Below are 22,967 nucleotides of genomic sequence, written 5' to 3'. Positions count from 1 at the left end.
CAGGCGTTGCCTACTAGCAGGTAGCGGCAGCATGAATTGGAATCATTAACGACGTTTACATTCCCAAAGGGCAAAGAAACAATAGTGAGGAACAGTATGTTTCAGACAAACATTTATTTACAGAATGTTTCCAGAATGATGAAGACATAAGCTCCATAAAAAGCTATGTACACTATCATACAACTTCGATGTAAAAAAACATATTTGTGGTTTTGCTACGGTTGGTTCTGATTAGGCTCCAAAAAAAGTGAAGAGCTTAGTTCCACTGAAGAAAAAAGCGAAAGATGACACAAAATGAATCGGCTAAATAAAGCGTTCCCAGGTCACACGCGTATCATGAAGTCGACAACTTGTAACGAAGTAAGTCCACGTAAACAGCGTCACTGTATGGATGGCATTAAGGTTTACTTCACCATGACACCCTGATGAGGAGCGGCAAAAGTTGAGATACTAAGCTATGCCATACAAAAAAAAATAATAAGAGAGAAAGAGATAAAGGATGGGGGAAAGGAAGGTGGCTCTTCAGATAGATAAAAGCAAAATTCCAAATTAACAACAATTTTTATTCTCTATTTATTTATTGCAAATAACTTTTGAATACCTCTTTAGTTTGTAGGCAGCAGTAACAATATTTAGTCTTCGAGGAAATGATGTCCAGGAGAATTGTTTCAAAAATCACTGACATTTTTTTTTTAAATTTGAGAACCAAAATAACATGACATTGATATACCAATTCAGTTCCACCCCTGTTCTTTTCGGATTTCATGAATTGGCACCTGGCGAGGGGGCGGGGGGGGGGGGGACGAGGTTGTTATCAGGATAGAACAGTCGGCGCTGCAGCTAACGAGTGGAATATAGTCGACAAAAATGGAATCACTGCGTTATGCCGGCCTATGTTTGTATCGCTTTTACCCAATGCTTAAAGTCGCCGAATTCAGTGTGCTGCTAAGTTAAGGATAGCCGCATTTCAGCAGTCATTGTATTTCACGAAAGTGTTGCTCTAAGGATTCTTAACGAGTATTTCTCTAGAAAAAATCGGCTTGGCCTTCATAAATGTCGCCCAGTTTTCTGAACAGTGCTTCTTCAGCCAAAAGGCTAGAACACCGCTAAGGCACCACTAAGGTACTAAGGTGCTTGTGTGATCTTGCGTACAACAACTTCCTCAATATTGATTAGACGACAGATCATTAGTATAGGCACTACTTCCCTTCGATAATGACGCTCACAGATCAAATCAAGAGCGTGATGCCCTGCCGTCGCCTTCAGCGCACAGCACACTTGTAAAGGTAGTGGTGAAAGAAACATTTAGTAAGTTTAGGCTTCGAGTTAGGCATGTATCATGACGAAGAGCTAATCATCAGCATGATGACGGGATCATCATCAATTGGCTACGCTGCTACATGAAGCAAGTGTAGAACTTACCAAATGTGACGCACTTATTTCGCACTAAATAAAGTTACGGCAGCATTGATGTTACCAGGCATTGATAAAAAAAGTTGAGTTACAAAAAAAAATGTGAGTAGCGTACATTTTCTGAAGTATGTTCGGAAAGTGTTTTAGTTGTAAAAACGTGAACATGACAGTACAACAAAGAAAAGTAAATACGTCCTTAAACTCACATGTATCACAAGTTTCTTTTGTTGCTTACGCGCATCGCATGCATCGCAGTTAAAGCCCTAAGAAGTGCTGAAACATCATCAGCCAACGCGATCAGCCAACAGGCATCAGACCGAAGCAAGTCTGATGCCTGTGCAACTACGGGTGGATGTACCCTTGCGCTTTTGAATAGCCACCTTAATTAGATTTGATGCTATCCACGAGCTGTAATTGATAGCACCAAGGTTTCGATGGAGTTAACACTGAACCCATGAGAAGACACTTCAATGGAGAATAGATGCAATGTGACCCCTCGCATGCCACAACTTCCACATTCACATGTCATTATTGCGATGTGCACTTCCCTGAATACGACTGCTGTAAGGAAATGAAGGTAAAAAACAGAAAGAAAAAACTTGTAAGGGCACAAAGTACAAAATGAATATTCCCTGCTTGCTTCATAACTCCACGTTCATTCCCTTGTTTTGAAGCAGCAAACAAGAATGCGGGCAACATGAGTGGTACTTTGACAGACAGTCAAGTCAAGGGTGACCGTATCCTGTCGAGTCGCGGGTAATTACACTTATCAAAGAACAGAGACTAACGAAATTAACACTCTTAAAGCATCCAAGTGTCTCATTGATTCTTTCAATTGGTCATTACATTTTAAAGTATGATGAGGCAGAACACGTGAATCACTCGCCTTATTCATGACGAATAACATGAATGGCCTGACACCACGTCCACGTGAATTGAAGCATTGTGGGGATTTCATTTAGTTGGAAACAGAGTAAACGCATCGGAAACGTTCTAGGATCACGCCAGCAAACTGCTGGAGGCTATCTATATTGCTTGGAGTCCGTGCGCCCTTCAAGGGGGGACCACAGAATTCTGGAATTGAATTGTGAGAAATTTCATCTACTTGAAGGACTTTTCACCTTCGTTCTTCTAGCTTCACGCACTTATTGCTCAAGTGCATTACTCGGGCTGCTGTATTTGGTAAACATCGTGCGCCATCAGATCTATCTAGAACTCGGAATTCCTTGCCCGTTGCGCAGCGCACAGCAACACGCGACATGAAACACTCAGAATAAAGAATGACAGAGACCCTTCTCCGAGTACCGAGTCTGATAAAGAGGCCCAGTTCCGCCAAATCATTGCCCGTGCAAAGCGTGTGCCATGTCACTGACAGTAGCACAAGTCTCCCCTTCGAGCACCGTTCAAGCGTGTTCACTGTCCATAAAAAAGACAGCCACCTCCTGCAGCCAACGTGAGTGCACCATCTGTCTCACACGGCAGCTTCCGGGCTGCCAACGGAATCCCTGTGAGCATCCCTCGCGACGTGGGACGTGTCCTTGCCATTTTCCTTGATTACGGCCACTTCGGTGCCGTTCTCTAGCTGCCGGCCGACGTCCACGTCGATGGCGACATCAGTGTGGTGATTGTCCAGCTGCTGCTGCTGCTGCTGCTGTTGTGACGGCTGCTGGGCCTTCTTACCGCCCTCAGGTGCCTCTTTCTTGCCTGATGCAGCCTGCCGCTGCTGCCTCTCCCGGCGATGCAGCTGGGTGGCCATGCCGGCGTATATGTTCTGCGTAAGCTGCTTGAGCCTGGGCGGGCACGTGATTTCGCACGAGCTGAGAAGCTCGCCTAACTGAGCGAACGGCTCCTCCACGCCCAGGTGCACGAAGAATGACAGCACCAAGGTGACGGCGTAGTGGCCAAAGAAGAGGTGCATCTGCGAATAAAATAAAAGCTCTAGTTGGCCTAGACACCCCTAAATTGTAGACAAGTGCCTCTTGAATTTTCTGCCAACTCTCGTGCTGGAGCTTATGAGTAGAAACGGAGGCACATGCAAAACTACTTATGTGAAGCCAGTCATCCCACTACGCACCATGTCGAAGTGCGAGAAGAAGGTGATGTGCCGGTTCTGCGACTTTTGTGACACGATGACCAGGGGGTGGACCAAGAGCATGCAGTAGCTCAACCGGCCGACAACCTTCAGGGGCCCCCACGAGAGCCACTCGTTCAACAAGCCTGTAAACATTCGAACTGTTATATAAGTGCCTATGTATCTGCGAACGGTTGAAGGTTACACAGATATCGATGCTTGCAACATCACAAAAATGTAGACAAATAATTTCACTGCAACACTTCAACGGTGGGCAATCTGTTGAATTAAAACGTATATTGTACTTCGATTGTCATCAAAAATGGCCAGATGACTGCATAAGCAAATAACTTTCCGAAGTCACGTAATGTCGAAACATGAACGTTTTAAGTCGTATTCCTTATTCAAAAAGTGCAAACATATCGCCTGCATTAAGTATGCAATAGAAACTGCTCACCCAGAGATTTCGGCATCGGCGGTTTAATGAAGACAAAGGTGATGTAGAAATAAACACTAGATGCAAGGTAATGATGAGTCGAAACGTTCTTAGACCTTGGTCATGCCATGGTCATGGCTCATTATAGCCTAAGTCACTTTTGCACAAAAAAGCCCGATTTAACTTACTAACATGGACATGCTTTGTGTCTTAAAGCTCTATGGCAGTTTCTCGTGGACCATGACTTGACCGATCCTCTGTGGGCAGTAGTATAGTATGTGCGTCTTAATGCGAAACTTCCTTGACCGCCATTATCTGTGGACTAGTTTCTATATAATATTTTTTTTATTATTTCAACATAGACATGTATTGACCGCGTTTTGTAAAGTTGATTACCTTTTTTTGTTGTTGTTGCTCTTTGCAACTAAGATTTCTGGGTAACTAGTCTTTCAGTGGCCAAGCTCCCAGTATTCCACAGTTAATAAAGATGAAGAAGAATAACGTGTCAGTGGGCGCTCACCAATATGCAAAGTGTCCTAATGTCTTTGCAAGCTGGTGGATTTAAAGACACATAATTTGAGCTGGTGTTTCAGATACCTTAGTTGTGTTAACATCCCGTGTTTTGCTGCTGTATAGACATATGGTCTATAACAAATAAAAAATTGATTTTAATGCAAGAATATCTTAATATCTATGAAAACTTCTAGCGCGCCGAGCTCATAAGACGTACCCCTTGACACGTTACCTGGTGCTCACCAAATGTAAAATAGACTGGAATGTGCTGGATACGACAGATGCGAAGGGCAACGTTCCGGGAAAAGCAAATAATGACGCTCTTACTGTTTACAAGAAACCATATTTGAAAGCAATCTTGAATTACAGTTAGACACCGTTTTACAAGTAAACTCTTACGTAAAGTCTGCAAGAAGTGTTGCACACATGTGATCGATAAAGGAGGTGTATCTTTTTTCTTATTTATGAGCACATAGAGAAGAAGGCCTATATCCCCATGTGAGCAAAAACTACTATTTGTCCAGCAGCTTTGATATACGATGACAAGTTACCTGTGGTCGCAGGCACACCATTGCTATCGGGCTTAGGAACATGTCTATATATAAGTTAGCGCAAAGGACAACCAACGAAGCTAATCGGAGTTAGTTCAGTTATCTGTTTCTCGCACGAGAAGAAAGCAGCCACAAATGTAAAAATGACGAGGAATAATAGAAACAGGCTACACGTGGGAGGTTCAGTCCTATGCGAGCGCAGATGCTTTGCTTTTGTAAAAGCCGATCGCAAAGGGCTGGCGACCTCGGGATGCTGATCAACTCAATTCATGCCTGCAAGCTGGTTCGACTTATTTAAAAATAAGTAGGCCGCAACTTAGCACTAGTAAGTATGCGATAGCAATCTTAGACGGGGCTTTCCCTACAGTTGCATGCGCGTGCTTCTCGCGCAAGCTTGCCCACTCTCAATTACTAAAGTGACATTTTTATGCCGCATATCTCTTAAAAACTTGCGATTTCGTGCTTACTGTGACAGGCTCACGTACGCTCACCTCGAGTTTTCTGCTAGATACCTCTAATGTGGGGGACGTCCACCTCTAGAGCTGCAAAGGACTGCGTGATCGATGGTGGGATCGAACCGCTGTCTTCCAGCAGAGCAGCCCAATGCTTTAACCATCAGGCCACGATCGCTCATATGCTTCCCTCGAGCGACTCTTTGAAACTTCTGGCGCATGCTTCACGTGCCAATTTCTCGCGTTCTTCCCACGCGACAGCTGGCACTGTGAAGGGCTGTGTTAGACTGTAATGCCTCAGGGATCGGCCCATATTTCCCGTTAGACACCTCCAAACGGGTTAAAGTTCACCCATAATGCTAGCGCATTAGAATATTAGACAATTTGTTTAGAATGGTGCAACTGTGGACGCGGTAGTCAGGCTTTTTGTTGATGAACAAAGCCTCAGTTTTACCATTGCCCTTGGTTGTGGATTCATACTGGCACATACCCTTACGGACTGCTCAGTCTTACGTCGTAAAATCAGCTGCCAATTAAGCATTAACTAAGCAAAAGCGTAAGCGTCAATCTTCTTCTTTTTACTTTATAAGAAATCGGTTCAAATTGCATTTGAATATGTAGGCTGAAGTAGTAAGTATGGTTAAAGTGAAGCTCGCAAAATATTTTTTTCTTATTTTGGCAAGTTCCCATGACAGAAAGCACCCATGTCTGGTTGGAGTTCAACTGCCTTTTACACACACGAGGAGGGGACACCAATCTTACGAACTCAACGAATCACGAGGCATGTCGAGCAATGTCAACGTAAAAAAAAATAATAATAATCCACAATGCACGGTATCAACTGCACTGACGGGCGTGTAAGGTGCAACAGGCGTAGAGGACCCAGGCGACGGCCAGTGCCCATAGGGTCCGGTGCAACGCCGCGTACAACGAGGCTCCCGCTGGACTGGCCGGCTCAACGCTCCAGCCGAAGCCGCAGTGGAAGAGCACACTGGTCGTCGTCAGGCTTGCCACCCAACCCATGGCGTACGCCAACTGCAACGACAGCAGCAGGGTTGTTTTATTTCCTTCTTACTTCGTGTTTCATTTTTTTTTCGCTTCTCAAGGCGCAACGTTTCCACGCACTAGAGCTGAAGTAAAGCAGCGCGTGGTGCGTGGCTCCTCACACCATTGCTTCCCACCCGTCGAGGAACTCTATTAACTGAGTCGTGCTTTATCTGACGTTGACCGCGACTGAGGCAGCTCCGCACGAGCGCGAAAGTTTGTAACTTCTGCTTGTCGCTTATCTCATTCAAGGGCGCTTGAGTTGGGCGCCCGTTCGCCGAATACGCGCAACGGTGAAAAAAAATGTGGCGAAGCGCATTCTCCGATGGCACTGTCTGCGCTGAGCAGCGCGGCTCCGGAGAAAGGAAGGCCGGACTCAGACGGGGACGTTGCACTCTTTATCCGATTAAGTGCTGCGGCATGACCAGCACCCAAAGGGCTTCCTGCTGATGACACAGCATTATCGCGAGCCCTTATAAGAGCGTGTAACAAGACGAGCGTTAGAAAGGCTTCCCTTTCCACTTGCTTGTTACTTGTTTTTAAAGATAAATGTCCAATTTGGTACGCTGCACACTCTGTCACGAAATCGGTACAGCACTTCGAACGCTGTCAGATAAAAGAGAGTCGGAGGTTCAACTTGGAAAGCTTTTCATTTTGAAAAAAGTAATTTGCCATTGGGGCCAAGCGCCTTCGTTAATTATATGCTCGCTATCACAAGTGACCGTCGCCTCTTCTTACTAACTCCTCTGGCATATGAACGGCTTTGTTAAAACGACCCAGGATACGTGTCGACAGATCAGGTATGCCTTGTTATTCATTCATGAGATTTGACATCCCAGAGACGCAAATGGGAAATGGGGAGAACTCCGAAATAATTTAGACCACTTGAGGTTCTTTAACGTGGGCCGAATGTCGGCACATGAGTGGCTGCGCATTACTAGCGCATCGCGAATGCGGTTGCCGCAGACGGAAATTTGTCCCGCTAGAGTGGGTCACACCAGGATTGGACTACTCTAGAAATGTCAATGGCGCCCAAGATTTGCCTAGGAAGGGCAGATTATTTTCTAATGTATTGCGTGCGACATTTCACTAATGTGCTACTAGTTAAGAAAAATCTTTAGCTAAATTGTAGATTAAATTCGGGGGTTTTACGGGTCAAAACTACGACATCATTATGGGGGCACGTTGTAGTATTGGGCTCCGGATAAATTTTGACCACCTGGTGTTGTTTAACGTGCACTCAGTCCAGAGCTTATGAATTTCGCCTCCATCGGAATGCGGTCGCTGCAGCCTGGATGTGATCTCCTGGTCTGGTGCGTAGCAGCGCAACGCCAAAGCCACTACGCCACCACGGTGGGTGGGCAAGCTACGGGGCCAACTTTGATTTTTCAATTACAACACAAGCGAAACGTTCAATTGCTCTGAATACGCAACGGCAAACCTATTTTAAGAAATTTGCCGTGTGTAATAGGCGCAAGTTAGGTTCTACGGATTGCATGAAGCAAAATTTTGAAGCAAAACCACAACCTTATTTAGAAAAATTGGCATGAATCAGCAAATTACTAAAGAAAATTAAAGCTCAAAGCCTAGAATGTCGTACACTGCGCGAAAAGCAGCGATCGAAATTTTGTAAGCGGCACACCCGTTAGATCGTGTAAACGGGACAAATAAGATGTATGTCTGGAGCTTATAAGAAATCGTTACACTGAATGTGTCGCGTTTGAAAAAGTCATACTCACAAATAATTGGTTCGATTCAGATCTGAGCATACTCCAATACTGTCCGCTAGATATCGCAAGGTGCAGCGTACAGAATTACGGTATTGTCATTCTCTCTCTCTCTTCTTCTTCTTCTTCTTTTTTTGCTGAGTTACGGAGTTGTAAACTTGATGCCTCAGTTTTTTCGTTGTCTTTTTATTTTCACTCTTAGCAATTTTTGTACTAATAGGATGGACCACCTAAAAAAAATCTGCTATGGGTGGATTTCAGATTTTTTCTTTAGATGCAACAAACCTCATCAAAATCACCTAAGAATAGCGCGCAACTAAATAGGGCAGCAAAAGAAAGAGGACAATGCAGGCGCTCGCTCGAAACTGAGTTTACTCACGGAACGTTTGCGCACGAAATGACTCCGTCAAATGCGCTCCCACCCCTTTCCTTATTTATGCACGCAAACTTAACTGAATCTATTAGTGAGCATGTGTTCCATGAATAATCTCATTTGCATGCGCGCCCTTGTATTGTCGTATTTTTGTTTTTCAGTTGAGTTAAAAAATTAAATTATGGGGTTTTACGTGCCAAAACCACTTTCTGATTATGAGGCACGCCGTAGTGGAGGACTCCGGAAATTTTGACCACCTGGGGTTCTTTAACGTGCACCTAAATCTAAGTACACGGGTGTTTTCGTATTTCGCCCCCATCGAAATGCGGCCGCCGTGGCCGGGATTCGATCCCGCGACCTCGTGCTCAGCAGCCTAACACTTTCAGTTGAGTTGCCACGCGGAATAGCTTCATAATGGATTTAACTATAAGCATGCAGGCCCGTTTCACAAAGATACTGCAACAGTGACTGACAAAAATTGTTGTACATAATCCGTCTTTCATTGTCTTCGACTTGATCATTGTTCACTTTCACACCTTTAATACGGTAATTAGCGAAAGTGTGGTATTTCTTGTGCAGTCCTTTTTAATTGCATGCTATTTTTGGACTACCATGAGACAACTAGTCGAGCACGAATGTCATCTCATCAAATCTGCATGACGCAGTGGATCCCTAGGAAAACAATTTCTCTTCCCCCGTTTATTTTGATAGCAACTCAGGAGGTAAACCCTTCTCTTAATACTCAAGGCCTGTATACACACAGCTTTTCGTTCGTACGTGCTTTTTACCACTGGCCGGTAGCAACGCGATCATCTGGCAGCTGCACTTACGAACCGTTTTAGTGTGAGATATTTTATGTGAATTCGGGCCCATAATTGTAACTATTGCTGTCTGATCGGCTGCTACAACGGTGGAGGATGTTAGCATTGCAACTGAACGGGACACAAGTACACAGAGACACCGCGAGCGCTGGCTGCGCTCAGGGTATTGAAACATACAACTGTGTAGCGGAACAAAGTAACAGGTAAGAAGTGGTTGGCGCGTACCTTGGAAAGCCGATTTTTGTCGAAGTGACTAAGGAGACAGCCCAGGCCAAGGCCAACGCAAAACGAGCCCAGGTGCGTGTACGGTTTGTGGTATATCCACGTAGACAGGCGCTCGACTTCCCTGAAAGCGGACGAACATTGACATAGTGAAGGCACTTCGTTGCACTCGCAGTGCGAAGTGATGCTACCACCAGCAAATTACCTTCATAGCAAGAGTGCATGCAAAGCGTGAAGAGACAGAGAGAGAGAGGAGTCATAAGGGAAAGGCAGGGAGAGTGGCCTGGTTGAGCCAGGTAGGAGCTACCCTGCACTAGGGAAAGGGGGTTGAAAGACGACAAGGAAGAGTGAAGTTCACACTTTGCACGGGTGCACATACAATCAAGTGTTCATCGCTGAGTCAATCACAAGCGTTCAGAAAGGCTGGCGAATTTCAAGAAACGCAGCCGCACGAGGCGACGGCGCTAAGATCTTCTGTGAAAGGCCTGTCATCGAAGCTCCCCAAAGCTGTCCGAAGGGCAATACTCTCATCTTCGTATGCTGGGCAGTCGCACAGGAGGTGTTTGATAGTTTCTCCAACACCATATGAGCTGCAATTGGCACTGTCCACCATTTCAATTAGGAGTGAGCAGGCGTTTGTGAAAGAAACTCCTAGTCGCTCTTATATGCGGAAGCTCGCGCGCACGTATACATGCAACAAAGATGCGGACATACGCGTACACTATAGAAACAACTGTGATCCCACTCGTGAGTTAATGATAGGCCTTAAAATTACATAACGAGCGTAGTTACATCAGACAAGCAAAATAGCGGAATTCACTAACGAAAGTATGGGGTGAGGGTTTTGTACTGCGTCGGGTGTCAGTTTCAAGCAGGTTATGTTACTGGTGGCTTGAATCTAATAGCATATATAGTGCCGCAAGAAAGTAATCTAAGATAGCGAATCGCCTCATGCAATTAACACCAATGACAAACATGCAAGTAAATAATCCCCGCACGCCAAACAACTCTATACCAGACAAGTAATAGGCTGCTGCGCAAACAATATTCAACATTTTTTGACGAAGGGCTAGATAAATCTTCTCAACTCAGCATAAAATGATGTGTGTGCGTTCAAACCCGAGTACCGCGCTTACCTCTGTCTCATCCATGTATTACCCGGTAGCCTGTGAAAATGCCAGTTGGAGCAGTGAACTGTGTAGCATAACACGCGTGTCGCATACAAGCGCCACCGGCTTTTTGCTATTATTTGTGCTTTAGTCAGCGTCTAACCGTAACGCACAATATAACGGTTGCGATGAAGTGTTATGCCTGGTCTGCATGTATCTTTCATAAAAAACGAAGGGGGAAGCATGCTGGCTGGATTTATTGAAGATGTTATCCTGCATATAAAAATAGATTAGCGCCACACGATCATGTTTTCTGAAGATTAGAGAACGAATAAAAGAACAATCTTTCTCCGCAGAAAGCTTCGTGATAACCGTGCCAGAAAAACAAAGCACTTGAATCAGCGTTTTTAATGCAAAAAATTTGGCCGCCAGACCTCGCCCATGACCACCGATTTGCTTCCCCAAAGGTATATGCTTTCCTGCTACAAGGAACACAGGTTTTCCGGGAACTTGGCAATGAGTTGTGACCAAATGAGTAAATGGGGGCTTGGGGAAGCGTACTTGGGATAGTGTACACAACACTTTGTGCCGCAAAATTATAGACACTAACTTAGATACTTGTGGCGATAATGTGTAAATTTAGTCAATATACATGCCCCCTCAAATGTTACATCTTAAATAATTTTCTGTCTCCTGGATGCCTTCTAACTCTGTCCTACTTGAACAAAAACAGTCCACATCAGTTAATAAGTGCAATATTTCTAATAAAAATGCGCTTTTAACCATACAATAACGGAATGGCTTCTGTTACCAGGCTTCAACGGTGTATTGCAAGCGAAGACACTTGGATCATGCAGCATCAGGCTGTGTACCTGTAATTCGGCTCGAAGATGTTTCCTGGAGGCAAATCCTTGGCAAATGTGATGGCCCCAGTTACCACGCACCCGGCGAGAGCAAAGCCGAGAACGCTCGAATAGCCAACCTTAGCGTTTCTGCGAGAAATTGTGGGGTTGAAAAAAACATTTTTCTCACGCATACATGACCCAATTGAAGTTATAACTTCTTAATATCAATCAAAACGTTAACGAGCGCATTAACAAAGATGAATGACTCTTCCCCCTCCCCCTTCTTGGCCCCTATGTATTTCTGTTAGGTGACAACGTTGTTCCTTGTTCATGGCGTTGCTTCAGACCAAATTTATGTAAATCCTGTGCACACACACGCAAGCATGCTAGCGTGCACGGCCACCCATGCAAGCCTGCACAACAATGAAAACGGCAGCAGGTGAATTACCAAAGCAAACTTGCTTTCATATCTTAGATCTGAAACTAACACGCCGATGTCGGTCTTCAAGTCATTATGAAATTGGTATTTTTCTGCAATCTCGTGCCTAGCGCTGGGAACCCTGTCCCCTTTATAAATTCAGTTGCTTTTTTTTTCGATGATTGGCTTCAGACAATAAAATAACATATAGTAAATGCTGTACACGAACTCGGAAGCCCTAAGTCCATCTAAGGCCGACAATATACGCTCATAATTTATTCAAAGCTTCGCGCCAAGGATCACGAAATGAAAGAACTATGCACAACGCCCCCATATTATTAAAAATATGGTTCGCGCGTTCTTAATATGGGATAAATATTTGGTCGACAAGAAAACAAAGACCAAAGCTATGGCCCAAACTATGTGGCATGCAAATTCGAGCATACTATAATTCGAGACTTCATTATGAAGTCATGCAAAGAATGATGTACAGAAAGGATTGCAAAATATCAGAGCTGGTCGATAAGTCTGAACAAAACTGACGTTACCTTTTTATGACAATAAGAAAGATGAGCCCTATGATGGTAAATTGAATAACCGTAGCTGGGTACCATGTCACGAACAGGCACTGAAATAGAAAATATGTTTTAGATGAAAGAAAGATAGGTAAAGGGCATAAGTCATGAAAGACATTGTTCTTTTTTTAATTTTGCAAGCACACATAGATCACTAAACTTTTAATGTGCTCGAATACTTTCGACCTCGCCACACTCTACAGTCAAAACCGAAGTCATGTTTCGAACCAACCCATTAGAATCAGGGTAGGCTTTTTTCAGCACACTTGATCGGCTTCAGGTGGGCATTGCATTCTTCATTCTTGATGCGCTTGTTGGGCGTCTGATATTGATGGGAAGATGACTAAAACAGGAAACAATTTTCAGCGTATGTCCTACACAGCGTGCTAATCTTTAGCATGAACGCAACATCCAATATTGTTTGTGGCAGCACTACAAATGGGGCAAGAAGTGGCTCTCACACAAAACACTATTTGAAATTGAACAAAACGCAAACAAACAATTGCAAACCTGCTAAACAAAGCTTGATGTTACTGCGTGGCGGTCACAATGAATCGTTAAACAGGCTTCTTTAGCAGTCGTAGCCGTGAATCAAACTTAATGAAGCTTCTGAGCTCCATCTGCCACTCGGGTCAAAATTTTCACAATAGCAGCCTCTTTTCAAGAACTCCCATCCCTCTTTCAACTTCCGCGCGACCACGTATATCGATGTAACCGCTCAAGGTATCAAAGGCCGCGACAGCCTTGAACGTCCATTGAACGTCCAGCCATGAACGTGCCAGCCAGCGTCCATGAACGTGCATTGGTGTAGATAGACTGCTTGTGCCTTCGTTCACCCTAACTGCTCTTTTCTTTTTCGATGTCGTGAACAGTTTAGAGATCAGTGACAATGTCCGACACGATCAGTGTTCCGATGTCTCAAAACCATCTTTTAGAAACACATATTCACGATTAGTGACATTGCCTTCTGTTCATGCCACAGCATCCTCAAGGTTCCTGCACCACATCGGCAGATTCATCAACTTTGACGGTGCATTGCACATCCTCGGAATTTCCGTCAGCGTTGCACTTGCAACGAGTTTCTGGTAGAATTGCAAAACTGATGTCAATGTTTGGAGGGCCAATTTGCTTTTGCAAGAGCCAAAAAGCCTCCAAGCATTGAAACCCCTACTTTAACAAGCACTGCTGAATAGTCACACTAGAAGCAGTGTTCCACTATGCAGGGAGTGAATTTATCGCATCGTTAGTAGTGCACTTTCCCAGTTTTTGGAGAAAACATGTGGGAACGGAAGAGTAACAATCGGGAAGCTAATACGCATGAAGGGTAAGTGAACTAACTAAGACCAGCATTTCAGAGTGTAAGATGCCGAGAAAACGCAGCAAATAGGAACGTCTTAACGAGGTTTCATGGAATATCGAATTAGAAACAGACGTCTTGCATTTATTTTAAGTATTGTTGACTAATAACATACCTAATACATGTTGCATGTAACAAACATTAAAAAAATTAAGTACACCGCACAAATCAGACCCTATGCAGTGTTAAAATGAACACAGCGTGTTTTATGTTGTCATGCATAAAATGATTGTTGCTGTAATTCAGTCGGCATTTTAATTGCAAATGATCAGAGAGCTCATTGTAGCGCATCAAAGAAAACTTGTATTAGGCCCGTTATCATGAATAAATTCATAGATGTCATGAAGGTTTACATCCCAAGGTAACGCTTTAGCTACGAGAGACTCCGCAATAGGGTGGCTGTATTCATTTCGACCGTACGTAGTTCTTTAGTTATATACACAAGTGTTTGTTTACATTCCACTTCTAGCGGAATGTGGCCGCTGCTTGGAATCCAACCTACGACTTCGTGCAGAATAGCGTGGCGCCATAGCCACTGAGCCACCACGCCGGGTTAAAACTAAACGCTCTCTTTGGAACGTTTCGTAGGTTTATAGCCGCTGCATACGAGTCCAGACACGATTTCATATGTTTGCACCCATTAAGACCGCATCGGTAAAGCTGGCTTCTCCACGTTAAGATGTTACGTGAGGAGAAAGTAGCTTATGTAATTCCTCTCACTTTAGAGGCGACAGCCTTCCTACATACGTATACAGGATGTATTTCTGTGTATGTGTAATGCAGAAGGTTATGATAGAAATTGCAAGAGTTGTTATAAAAAAATGATTAATAAAACCATATCAGTCGGGATCGAACTTGGATCCTTTTGGTTCTTAGCCTGGCGTCAGCCTGGCGTCAGCCATACGCAAGAGACACTCTTGCGTATTACGCGCGCCGTGGTAGAAAGCACGCGCCGTAAGCAGAATACTGACAGTGATCGCAGTGTGCCGTAGGAGCAAAATGGGGCGACAAATATCAGCGCATTGAAGAGGTGGCAAATGAAGCAAAGATACATGTGTGGCGCAATATTCTGCGAGCCTAACGATTGTCTGAAGTATCTCAGGAGTATCGAATGCAATCACGCAATTGTCAGAGATTACCCGAATGCTTTTGAAGGGTAGTGGAAGGCAACCGAATGCACCGGAAAGGAGCGTCGTGGCGGAGCGGGAGGACTTCAGAAACGGTCCCGGCCATCGGCTGTCCTTTCTGTGACATCGAACTGCCAAGGATCCGAAAATGTTCTTTCTCAATGTTGGATCATTACCATAGGAATCATTTTAGAATTTGAGTTCCTCTATTGTGAATCTGAAGTCAGCTGAGATAGCTATTACGGCACTCCCGACTTTGAGCACAGAGGGTCGCGCAGACTGCATGCGGTCATCCACGCTCTGTTATACCTCTAGACCATTGTTTGCTTTATACGAGCGTGGAGGAATGTTTAATTGCTTAAGGCGTTTTGAATGTCAGTCGTTCAACTTGATGTCTGACAGCTTCCGGCTTGAAAAGTTTCGCGCCACTTGGGTGAAACGTTCATCCCCGACAGTTTTCGCAACTTAATTCATTACAAACACAATTAGCTTTACATACAGTAAGTGGCTTTGCCAACAGGCTCATCTTTTCGGCTATGAAAAAGCCCCTATGAATACGCCATTAGAATGGCGCTCAAGTCAGTATGCAGTCATTGAAATATAGTAAAGCCAATATAACTATGCGAATGGAAGGTGCATGCGAACCAGGCCGTCCAGCATTGTAGAGACTAGGGCTATTGCGGGAAAACTAACACTTGAAATTGAAAAAAAAAAAGGAAGAGAGAGAGAGAGAGAGAACACTTTACACGCACTTTGTTAACGTAATGTATGCAGTTTATAAGACCTCTTCAGGCATCTTACGCACTATTTTGACTCGTCATAGATCTTCCCTATAGCCTAACACCAGGCACTTCAGAGAAAACTTGCAAGCAAATAAAAATCAGAGTAGTAGAGCGAAAGAGTTTATTTGATTGGAATCGCGTATTATTCGGACCTATGGTAATCGGAAACAGTTAGTGATTATCCATTCAACTCAACTAATACCGAATACATGACTTTTAATCACTTACTCAGAGAACATGCTGCAGTTACGGTACCTGCTTGTACCTGCTCAGTGCATCACCACTTGAGATGCATCAACAGACTAGCACCAGTTTCGAGATATTCGCTAGAAAATTTGGTGTGAAATGGAGTGGCGTTCCACACTTTCCTCCTTCCTGTTTCACTGCAGGACAAAATTACATGAACACGAAAGCTTCTTTTCGGAGATCTTTAGGACAAGTATGCTGAAAGTGGTGCTACTCTTAGGATTCCTAATAAGTGCACATAGTGTATGCAGTAATCACGAGTAATCTACGATTTATTTATAGCGTAGAACGTTTAATGAAAACTCTGTAGACTGTTGGTAAATGTCCACAGAGTTTTAATAAATTTGAGACACAGTGTATCAGGGATTATAAACGCTTCCTGACTGGCCAGCGCTTACGCTACAGCAGTTTTCATTAATGTGTTAATTCAGAGCTTGGGCACCGGCGAGTCACAAACACTTCATGTGCGCAGCCGACAGAGCTTGTGGATTCAGGAGGCGATGCCACTTCCACTTTACATAACGTACCACGGTATTTATTGAAATTGTAGATATGTGGCGTTGTCTCCACGTCGTTTATGTTAGCGGACATGACAACTAGTGTTGTTTAGTCGGAGGCACGCCTCTGGCTACTCAACGTGACATACGCTTGGGCAGTGTGGGTTGCTTTTTCGGTTGCTTTTTTTGTTGTCGTCGGTCTGAAAAGGTCGTGTCGGATTCCAAAGCACACGGTCAGATGCCAGGCATCACGAACCGCGCATACCTTTTCACCAATTTAGTAATTCTGTTGGGTAATGCTGTGTTAACTTGACGCGATCGAAAAAACGCGCAAGCGTCCTGTATTCAGTAATATGAACCGGGAAATCTCGGCATTATAGGACTAGGATTACTCTACCCTCTGTTCAGGCCATCCCGTCAACAAGGACGTTTTTGACGCTACTGCTATGCTACAGACGCATCAGCGTAGTTTTCGGGCAAAGTCTTGACGCATGTCCCGGAATGCCTACTCACCCCTACTTCCACAATAATTGCGTTCACATCAAAGTGAGCTTCGACTTAGCCTATATTGCAAGTCGACAATACGCCAAAGTCAGTTAAGACTAGTCCCCATTCATGTGCGGGACACTTTGGAAAAAGACAAACAAACAAACTAAGGCCTTATGTCGAAACGCTCATGTCACAGCTCATCTTTATATCCTGGGAAAGCCATATTTCCAGTGACAAACTAGTATCAAATGAACTCGCAAAAAGCGATATTACATAATGCTGTGTAAAAGATGCGTAAGAGAAACAGTGTTGGGTAGCAACGCCGGCGAAGGGTGACTAACCGAGATGCCAGTCGGGGCATTCACTCATCTTTCGTTAAGTGGCCCTTCGCCGATTTGAATTGCCCAGCGGCATTTAAGAACCTCTAGAAGGGCTCATGCAACATTGCAAATGGTGCCCGGCATCTTTTGCTTCCCTGGCCTATGAGAAGTTGTCACTCACCATGCTTTCTGCGTTCCAGAAGTTGCTAATATAGAACAGGTTGGTCCACCACACCGCCGAGCAACGTTCGATCTCAGTACCAGCATAGTCCTGCCAGAAGGGCCCGTCGTTGGTCAGCGGCAGCAGCAGGAGGACGCTCAGCACGGCCAGGAACGGCGGCGTCATGCTGTGCCCCGACATGCCCCCGCAAGTCATTAGCAAACACTATTTTACAATTAAATCACTTGATACCCTTTTTTCCCACTGGCAAAATTTCACCACGGTGCCTCCAGCCATTTCAACGAAACTTTGCTTACATACGAAAACATTGACGTTGGCTTGTTCCCAGGTGCAAGTCGACATAATAGCGACTGAGTGCACATGGTCGGGCTCGGAAAGTAGGAAGACATTTTAGGGAGAAAAGAAAACTTGATATTTTCGTATTTGCACTTCATCGATAAAAAAAAAATGGCAAGAGGAAATAACAGTGTCACAATACCAGTGAAATGAAGCACGTAAATTGTGTGAAACATTCGTTATCATTTGTTTAGTATACACATTCCTTCCAGTCAAAAGTTTTGAGTAATATCTCTGTGAATCGGTGTGCAATAGCTCCAAAGTTCGCTACTTTCTTATTAAATAGCTTGCCATGAAACGCAAAATGGGTGGTGCATCTTTATATATATATATATATATATATATATATATATATATATATATATATTTATATATACATACCGTATTCTGTTCTGTTCGATAATGCCCAACAGGGTCAACAGCGTCTGCCACGAATCTATAATGTTCGTCCAGTGGGCAACCTCTGAGCCACAAGCCCAACATCCATTGTCACTGTACATACGATCCGGCCGTTGCGGATGAAAAACAGCAGCAAGGACAGTTGCAGTTATGTTCTCATTCTATGAGATTCAGCAAAAGCTGGCTTGGAAAGCAGTGTTGATGTTGCAAATAAACATCCATATGACTTGAATACTTGAATCAGACACCCCGCCTCATTTCTTGAAGGATTTTTGGGCTGGCCTTAAGAACGAAATTGTCACTTCATTTCATGAAGTTCCGAGGTGCATGTGAGGTGAAAGATTGGCATATCAGTGCAGCGTTATTTAATAACTGCACCGTAAGTCTGACACTCGTCGTGGAAACAAACGTGCTATCATATAGCTTTAATTTCGCTGTCATCGGCGGTGGCACAAAAGCGTAGCTGAGTAACTATAATAAACAACTACAGTGGCTGTTGTCTGTTACTGACAAAGTAGTGCCGCTAATATACCGGGTGTTTAAAATTAAGCTTCATGATTCTCAAAAAATTAAGCACTGGGAGGCATGCGAAGACCACCCATACAAATAATTTATGCGGCTAGGGGGACAAAGTGAGATGATAATTATCGCTGTCAGCAGCCCAATAACCTAAAACTGAATAATTAACTTTTTGTTGACTGCAGTAACTGGGTATGGTTGTATTCAAAAATTAGAGGCAGTTGTGTTTCTACACAGTATCAGTTGTAAGAATTCTGCTAGCGTGTCTGTGCTCCGAGATATCCAACTCCGATTTCTAATTGTCGTTCGCATGATTACGCATGCAAGATAGGGAGGATCGGCGCAAAGCTGCTGCCTGATGTGACGCCCTCGTTGCAGGCTGCGCGGTCGCGTGTTACGAAAGCGGTTCGGGGATCTCCTATTTGTTATTTCGCCAGCCGAGAGGGGAAGGGAGACTGTTATATCTTTGCCTAAGCCTCCTCCCTGTTGTTAGACTAAACGCCGCATGCAACACCGCGTCACATCAGGGAGGAGCCTTGCGCTGATCGTAACTCTCTTGCATGCGTAATCATGCGAACGACGATTAAAATTTGGAGTCGGATACCTCGGAGCATAGACACGCTAGAAGAGTTCTTCCGACTGATACTGAAACATGACTGCCTCTAACTTTTCAATACAAACATGCCCACTTACTGCAGTCAACAAAAAGTTAATTATTTAACTTTAATTATTTAACTTTAGCCTCCCAGTGCCTAATTTTAAGAAAACCATAAAGCACAATTCTGAACACCCTGTAGATAATTTTGTTAAGACCTCATCGAGTGTCGATTGGCTTTTGGTTTTGTTCTGTCAAGGAAAGGCTTCATGAGATGTCGTTGTCATTTGCTTTAAATTTCTACAGAAGTGTTCATGCTGTCGTTTTCCGATACTGCGCTTTCTGGTTGCGTGATCTGATTAACTCCTAGAGCAAAATTTTCAAGAGTGTGACTTCAGACAAAACCTCTTATTTACAATGCTTGATTTCCAGTAAATCGGGCACTTTGGACATCTCACAAAGATTAGCCGTAATGGAGTCGTTGGATGAAATATTCGTATGACTAGAGCTTTGCGCCCACTTGACAAGCCTAAATTCGACCAGATGCTTCCTGTCTGTCTCACTAAGGCAGGCACTCCTTTATGAAAACAAGAAGTTTTCACGGTCGACCAGGTGGGTATCCTAATAACCTCCAAACATTTCTGAGCGGATTAAAAGGATGAGAAGATGAAAAAAAAGTATTCCACTTTATGGATTGCATAAAATTAGCCCTCAAACCCTTCACCCAAACCTTTTTTGTCGCTGTAAGGGCGCAGGTGTTCGAAACTTGCGCATCACGATTCTTTTCGTTGTATGCGCGATAAAAATACGAGAGAGAGCTGCGACAGACGCAAGCAATTTTTTTATGGACTCATTGGTCAATAGCAGCGCCGCAAGTGGTTCAGTCAGGCAAATGCCCTAAATAAACCCCTCTTTATCGCATTGTGACTGCGAACGTTTGCTATGTTGCAGAAAAAAGAAAGCCACTCGACTCTGTCTGGGGCCAACTCTTAAGGTTGAGCAGAGTTCTCGGCCCTTCCTCCTATAGCACCTCAAATCAGCGGTACAGTTGAGCTTTAGATGTTCCTTGTAACGCATGTAACAAAGAACAACTTCGTGCAGACGTTGTACAGATTGCGCAGAACAACGTGCACCTGTTACCCTCTCTTTTTCTTCCTTTGTTAGTTGGGGTTCTGAAATGTATAGTTTTGACATGCAATGGAAAAGGAGAGCGTACACAAGATCAAGTCTGTGCAAGATAAAATCAATTGTCCCTAGAAAATGCGGCGAGCTCACAAAGAAATCGAGCGAGGTTGTTCTCGTGCTTCTTCTTGTGCACCATGTAATATTCGTTCCCCACCAAGGGAACGAAAGCACGACCAGCCTTGTGTTTTGCGAACTTGCGAAACATATACGAAGAAACTCAAGAGCGTAAGGAAGGCTGAAAAGCTATCAACATGCTCCATTACGATGTTGTTATCTTTATTTGTTTCATTCAATTCTGATTTATTTATTTCTCTTAGCATTATCGTTTATTTCTTTATTTATTTACTTATTTTGCAGCACAATACAGAGAAAAGGAGTAGCCGAGACACTCTTCACCTCAATCTCTCCGCAACAGTTCATACGTGTCAGAACAGAACAGAACAGAACAGAACAGAACTTTTAGGATCAAAGTTCAGGCAATATGCAACCTATGTATTAATATATCTGCCCCCAAACGTTCATGATGTACCTGAAATGTATACTGAATACTATAAAAAATTGTGCCTTCTGAATGTTCGTTTTTTTTTTTCATGGTCATGCTACTATCATATACGTATTTCTTATCCTTCCTTCCTGTCTCTCATTTATCTCGAAATTCACATTCACAATTTCAATTCAATTTCATTCACTATGTCCTCGCATTTCAGATTCAGTAAGTCATATATTTCACTGTATTTTAGTTGTACTCCGGTGATGCAGGAGATGCAGCTTAAATTTCCCATTTGATATTTGTATATGATTTATCCTTCATGAAACAATGACGCAGGAAACAAGCTACTCTGACTGATTCATAGTGTCAATGAAATTTAACCTCTCTACGCAAAATTGACCTGCACAAAAACGGGAAATCACACGCATGTTTAGAGTCCCTCTTCTAGGAGCCAATCCGCGGTTTACTGCGACTCGTTAAAAAAGCTTCGCTACCTCTTTATTAACTTTTAATTTTCCGATAGCATGATTGCATATGGAAAGCTGGAACATTCTGTACAGCTGTTACCATCAGACATGTTGAATACGCCGCCTGAACACACCTTCCACATCCTGGCCGGCGGCATAGAGAGCAGCGTCACGCCAGCCGTCTCGGAGGCCATGCATCGGTGTCTGTGTTACCCTCGCTGCTTCTCAGGCAGCGCTACTAGTCCGCTTTAGAAAACAAGGAGTGCGTTTCCGCGGTAGTTTCTTCTCCATTTAGAATCGGCTGTTCCAAATTGTTTGGGATAAGGGCACCAGAATCAAGTACTCAGTGTTACAGTAGCAGTTGTAAATTACATAATTCATGCTAGCAAATAAACTATCGTCTGAAAAAAAAATCATAAACCTGGTTCCAGCTAGGGCAATCAACCCATGCGAGCGACTGACACAGATGAGCGTCTCACCAACCGTGAAAAGGATAGCATGCAGCCGTGAATGCACAAAATAGCCTTGCGCGCACTTACCGGAAGTATTTCTGCAGGAGAATGCTGAAGACCGACTTGTAAGAGTACAGCTCGCACTTGTAGGCCAAAAATAGGCCGCTGCAAACAGATGAGATCAAGTAAATTAAATTTCTCTTTGACAGCACGTACCAGACAGCTTTGTAGAATCGACTATTGTCTCGACTGCTGTGTACGCACAGGCGATACGGAAGCAGACACAAACATGCAAATGCATGGGAGTGACGGAAAGAAAAAGGTAAGAAAAAAGTTAAGCGCGGAGTATAACTTTTAAGAAATGGCAAGAACCTGAATAAAAAGACAGTATGAGAAAAAAAAAAGGTTATCTGCTTTTACTATGACCCCTCTGCTTTGAAGCTGCACGGTAATAATGTAACATTTGAGCAAAGTTTTATGACCCGCTGTCACCGTCAATCACAACGGCACGAAGTTCGTTACGAAACAAGTACGAAAGAGGGCCGCTATCATGAAACCAACCAGAGAAATAGAAATGAGAAATGCAGAGGTGAACATTATTTTAGTATCGTTGCTGTAAGAAAACGGTGTAGCATTTCTGCTTGAAGAAAGGTTTCCCGACGTCCACGGGATACCGCCTATTAACTGTTGAAAGTACTTTTCCAAATTCATAAGTATTAATTCGAAAGTGTTAATTGTGAGTGGTCGCGCGTTCAACGCCGCTGTCACATGCGCAAAGGCTGTTTCTCAGTGAGGTTGGAGGATGCAGGGAGGTGGCCTGCAGGAGCGCATTGGAAAAGTTCCCCATGAACACTGCCTGCCGGGAAAACGTTAGGAGGCTACAAGGAGCACGTCGGGTGCTGCCACCTAGTTGTTTGGAACTTTACGTCGCTGGGACTGGCGCTTGTGTTTTTGC

The 22,967-nt window shown here is 43.9% G+C and overlaps 1 protein-coding gene across 1 annotated transcript in view; it reads right to left on the bottom strand.

Moving 5' to 3' along the window:
* Window positions 1-2,884: 2,884 nt before the first annotated feature.
* The window catches only part of LOC135903973 (O-acyltransferase like protein-like), a 60,670-nt gene continuing 40,587 nt past the window's right edge, over window positions 2,885-22,967 (bottom strand). Inside the window, exons 8-15 of the mRNA XM_065434490.1 lie at window positions 22,100-22,177; window positions 17,570-17,735; window positions 12,544-12,623; window positions 11,605-11,724; window positions 9,627-9,747; window positions 6,288-6,471; window positions 3,488-3,630; window positions 2,885-3,331 (exon numbers count right to left, since the gene is read on the bottom strand). Of these exons, the coding sequence (XP_065290562.1) occupies window positions 2,885-3,331; window positions 3,488-3,630; window positions 6,288-6,471; window positions 9,627-9,747; window positions 11,605-11,724; window positions 12,544-12,623; window positions 17,570-17,735; window positions 22,100-22,177 (1,339 nt within the window). The remainder of the gene's footprint in view (window positions 3,332-3,487; window positions 3,631-6,287; window positions 6,472-9,626; window positions 9,748-11,604; window positions 11,725-12,543; window positions 12,624-17,569; window positions 17,736-22,099; window positions 22,178-22,967) is intronic.

The sequence above is a fragment of the Dermacentor albipictus genome, chromosome 1 (genome assembly GCF_038994185.2).
Source record: "Dermacentor albipictus isolate Rhodes 1998 colony chromosome 1, USDA_Dalb.pri_finalv2, whole genome shotgun sequence".
NCBI lineage: Eukaryota > Metazoa > Arthropoda > Arachnida > Ixodida > Ixodidae > Dermacentor > Dermacentor albipictus.
Note: the sequence above shows the minus strand (reverse complement) of the source record. Positions and strands in the feature narration are given on the sequence as shown.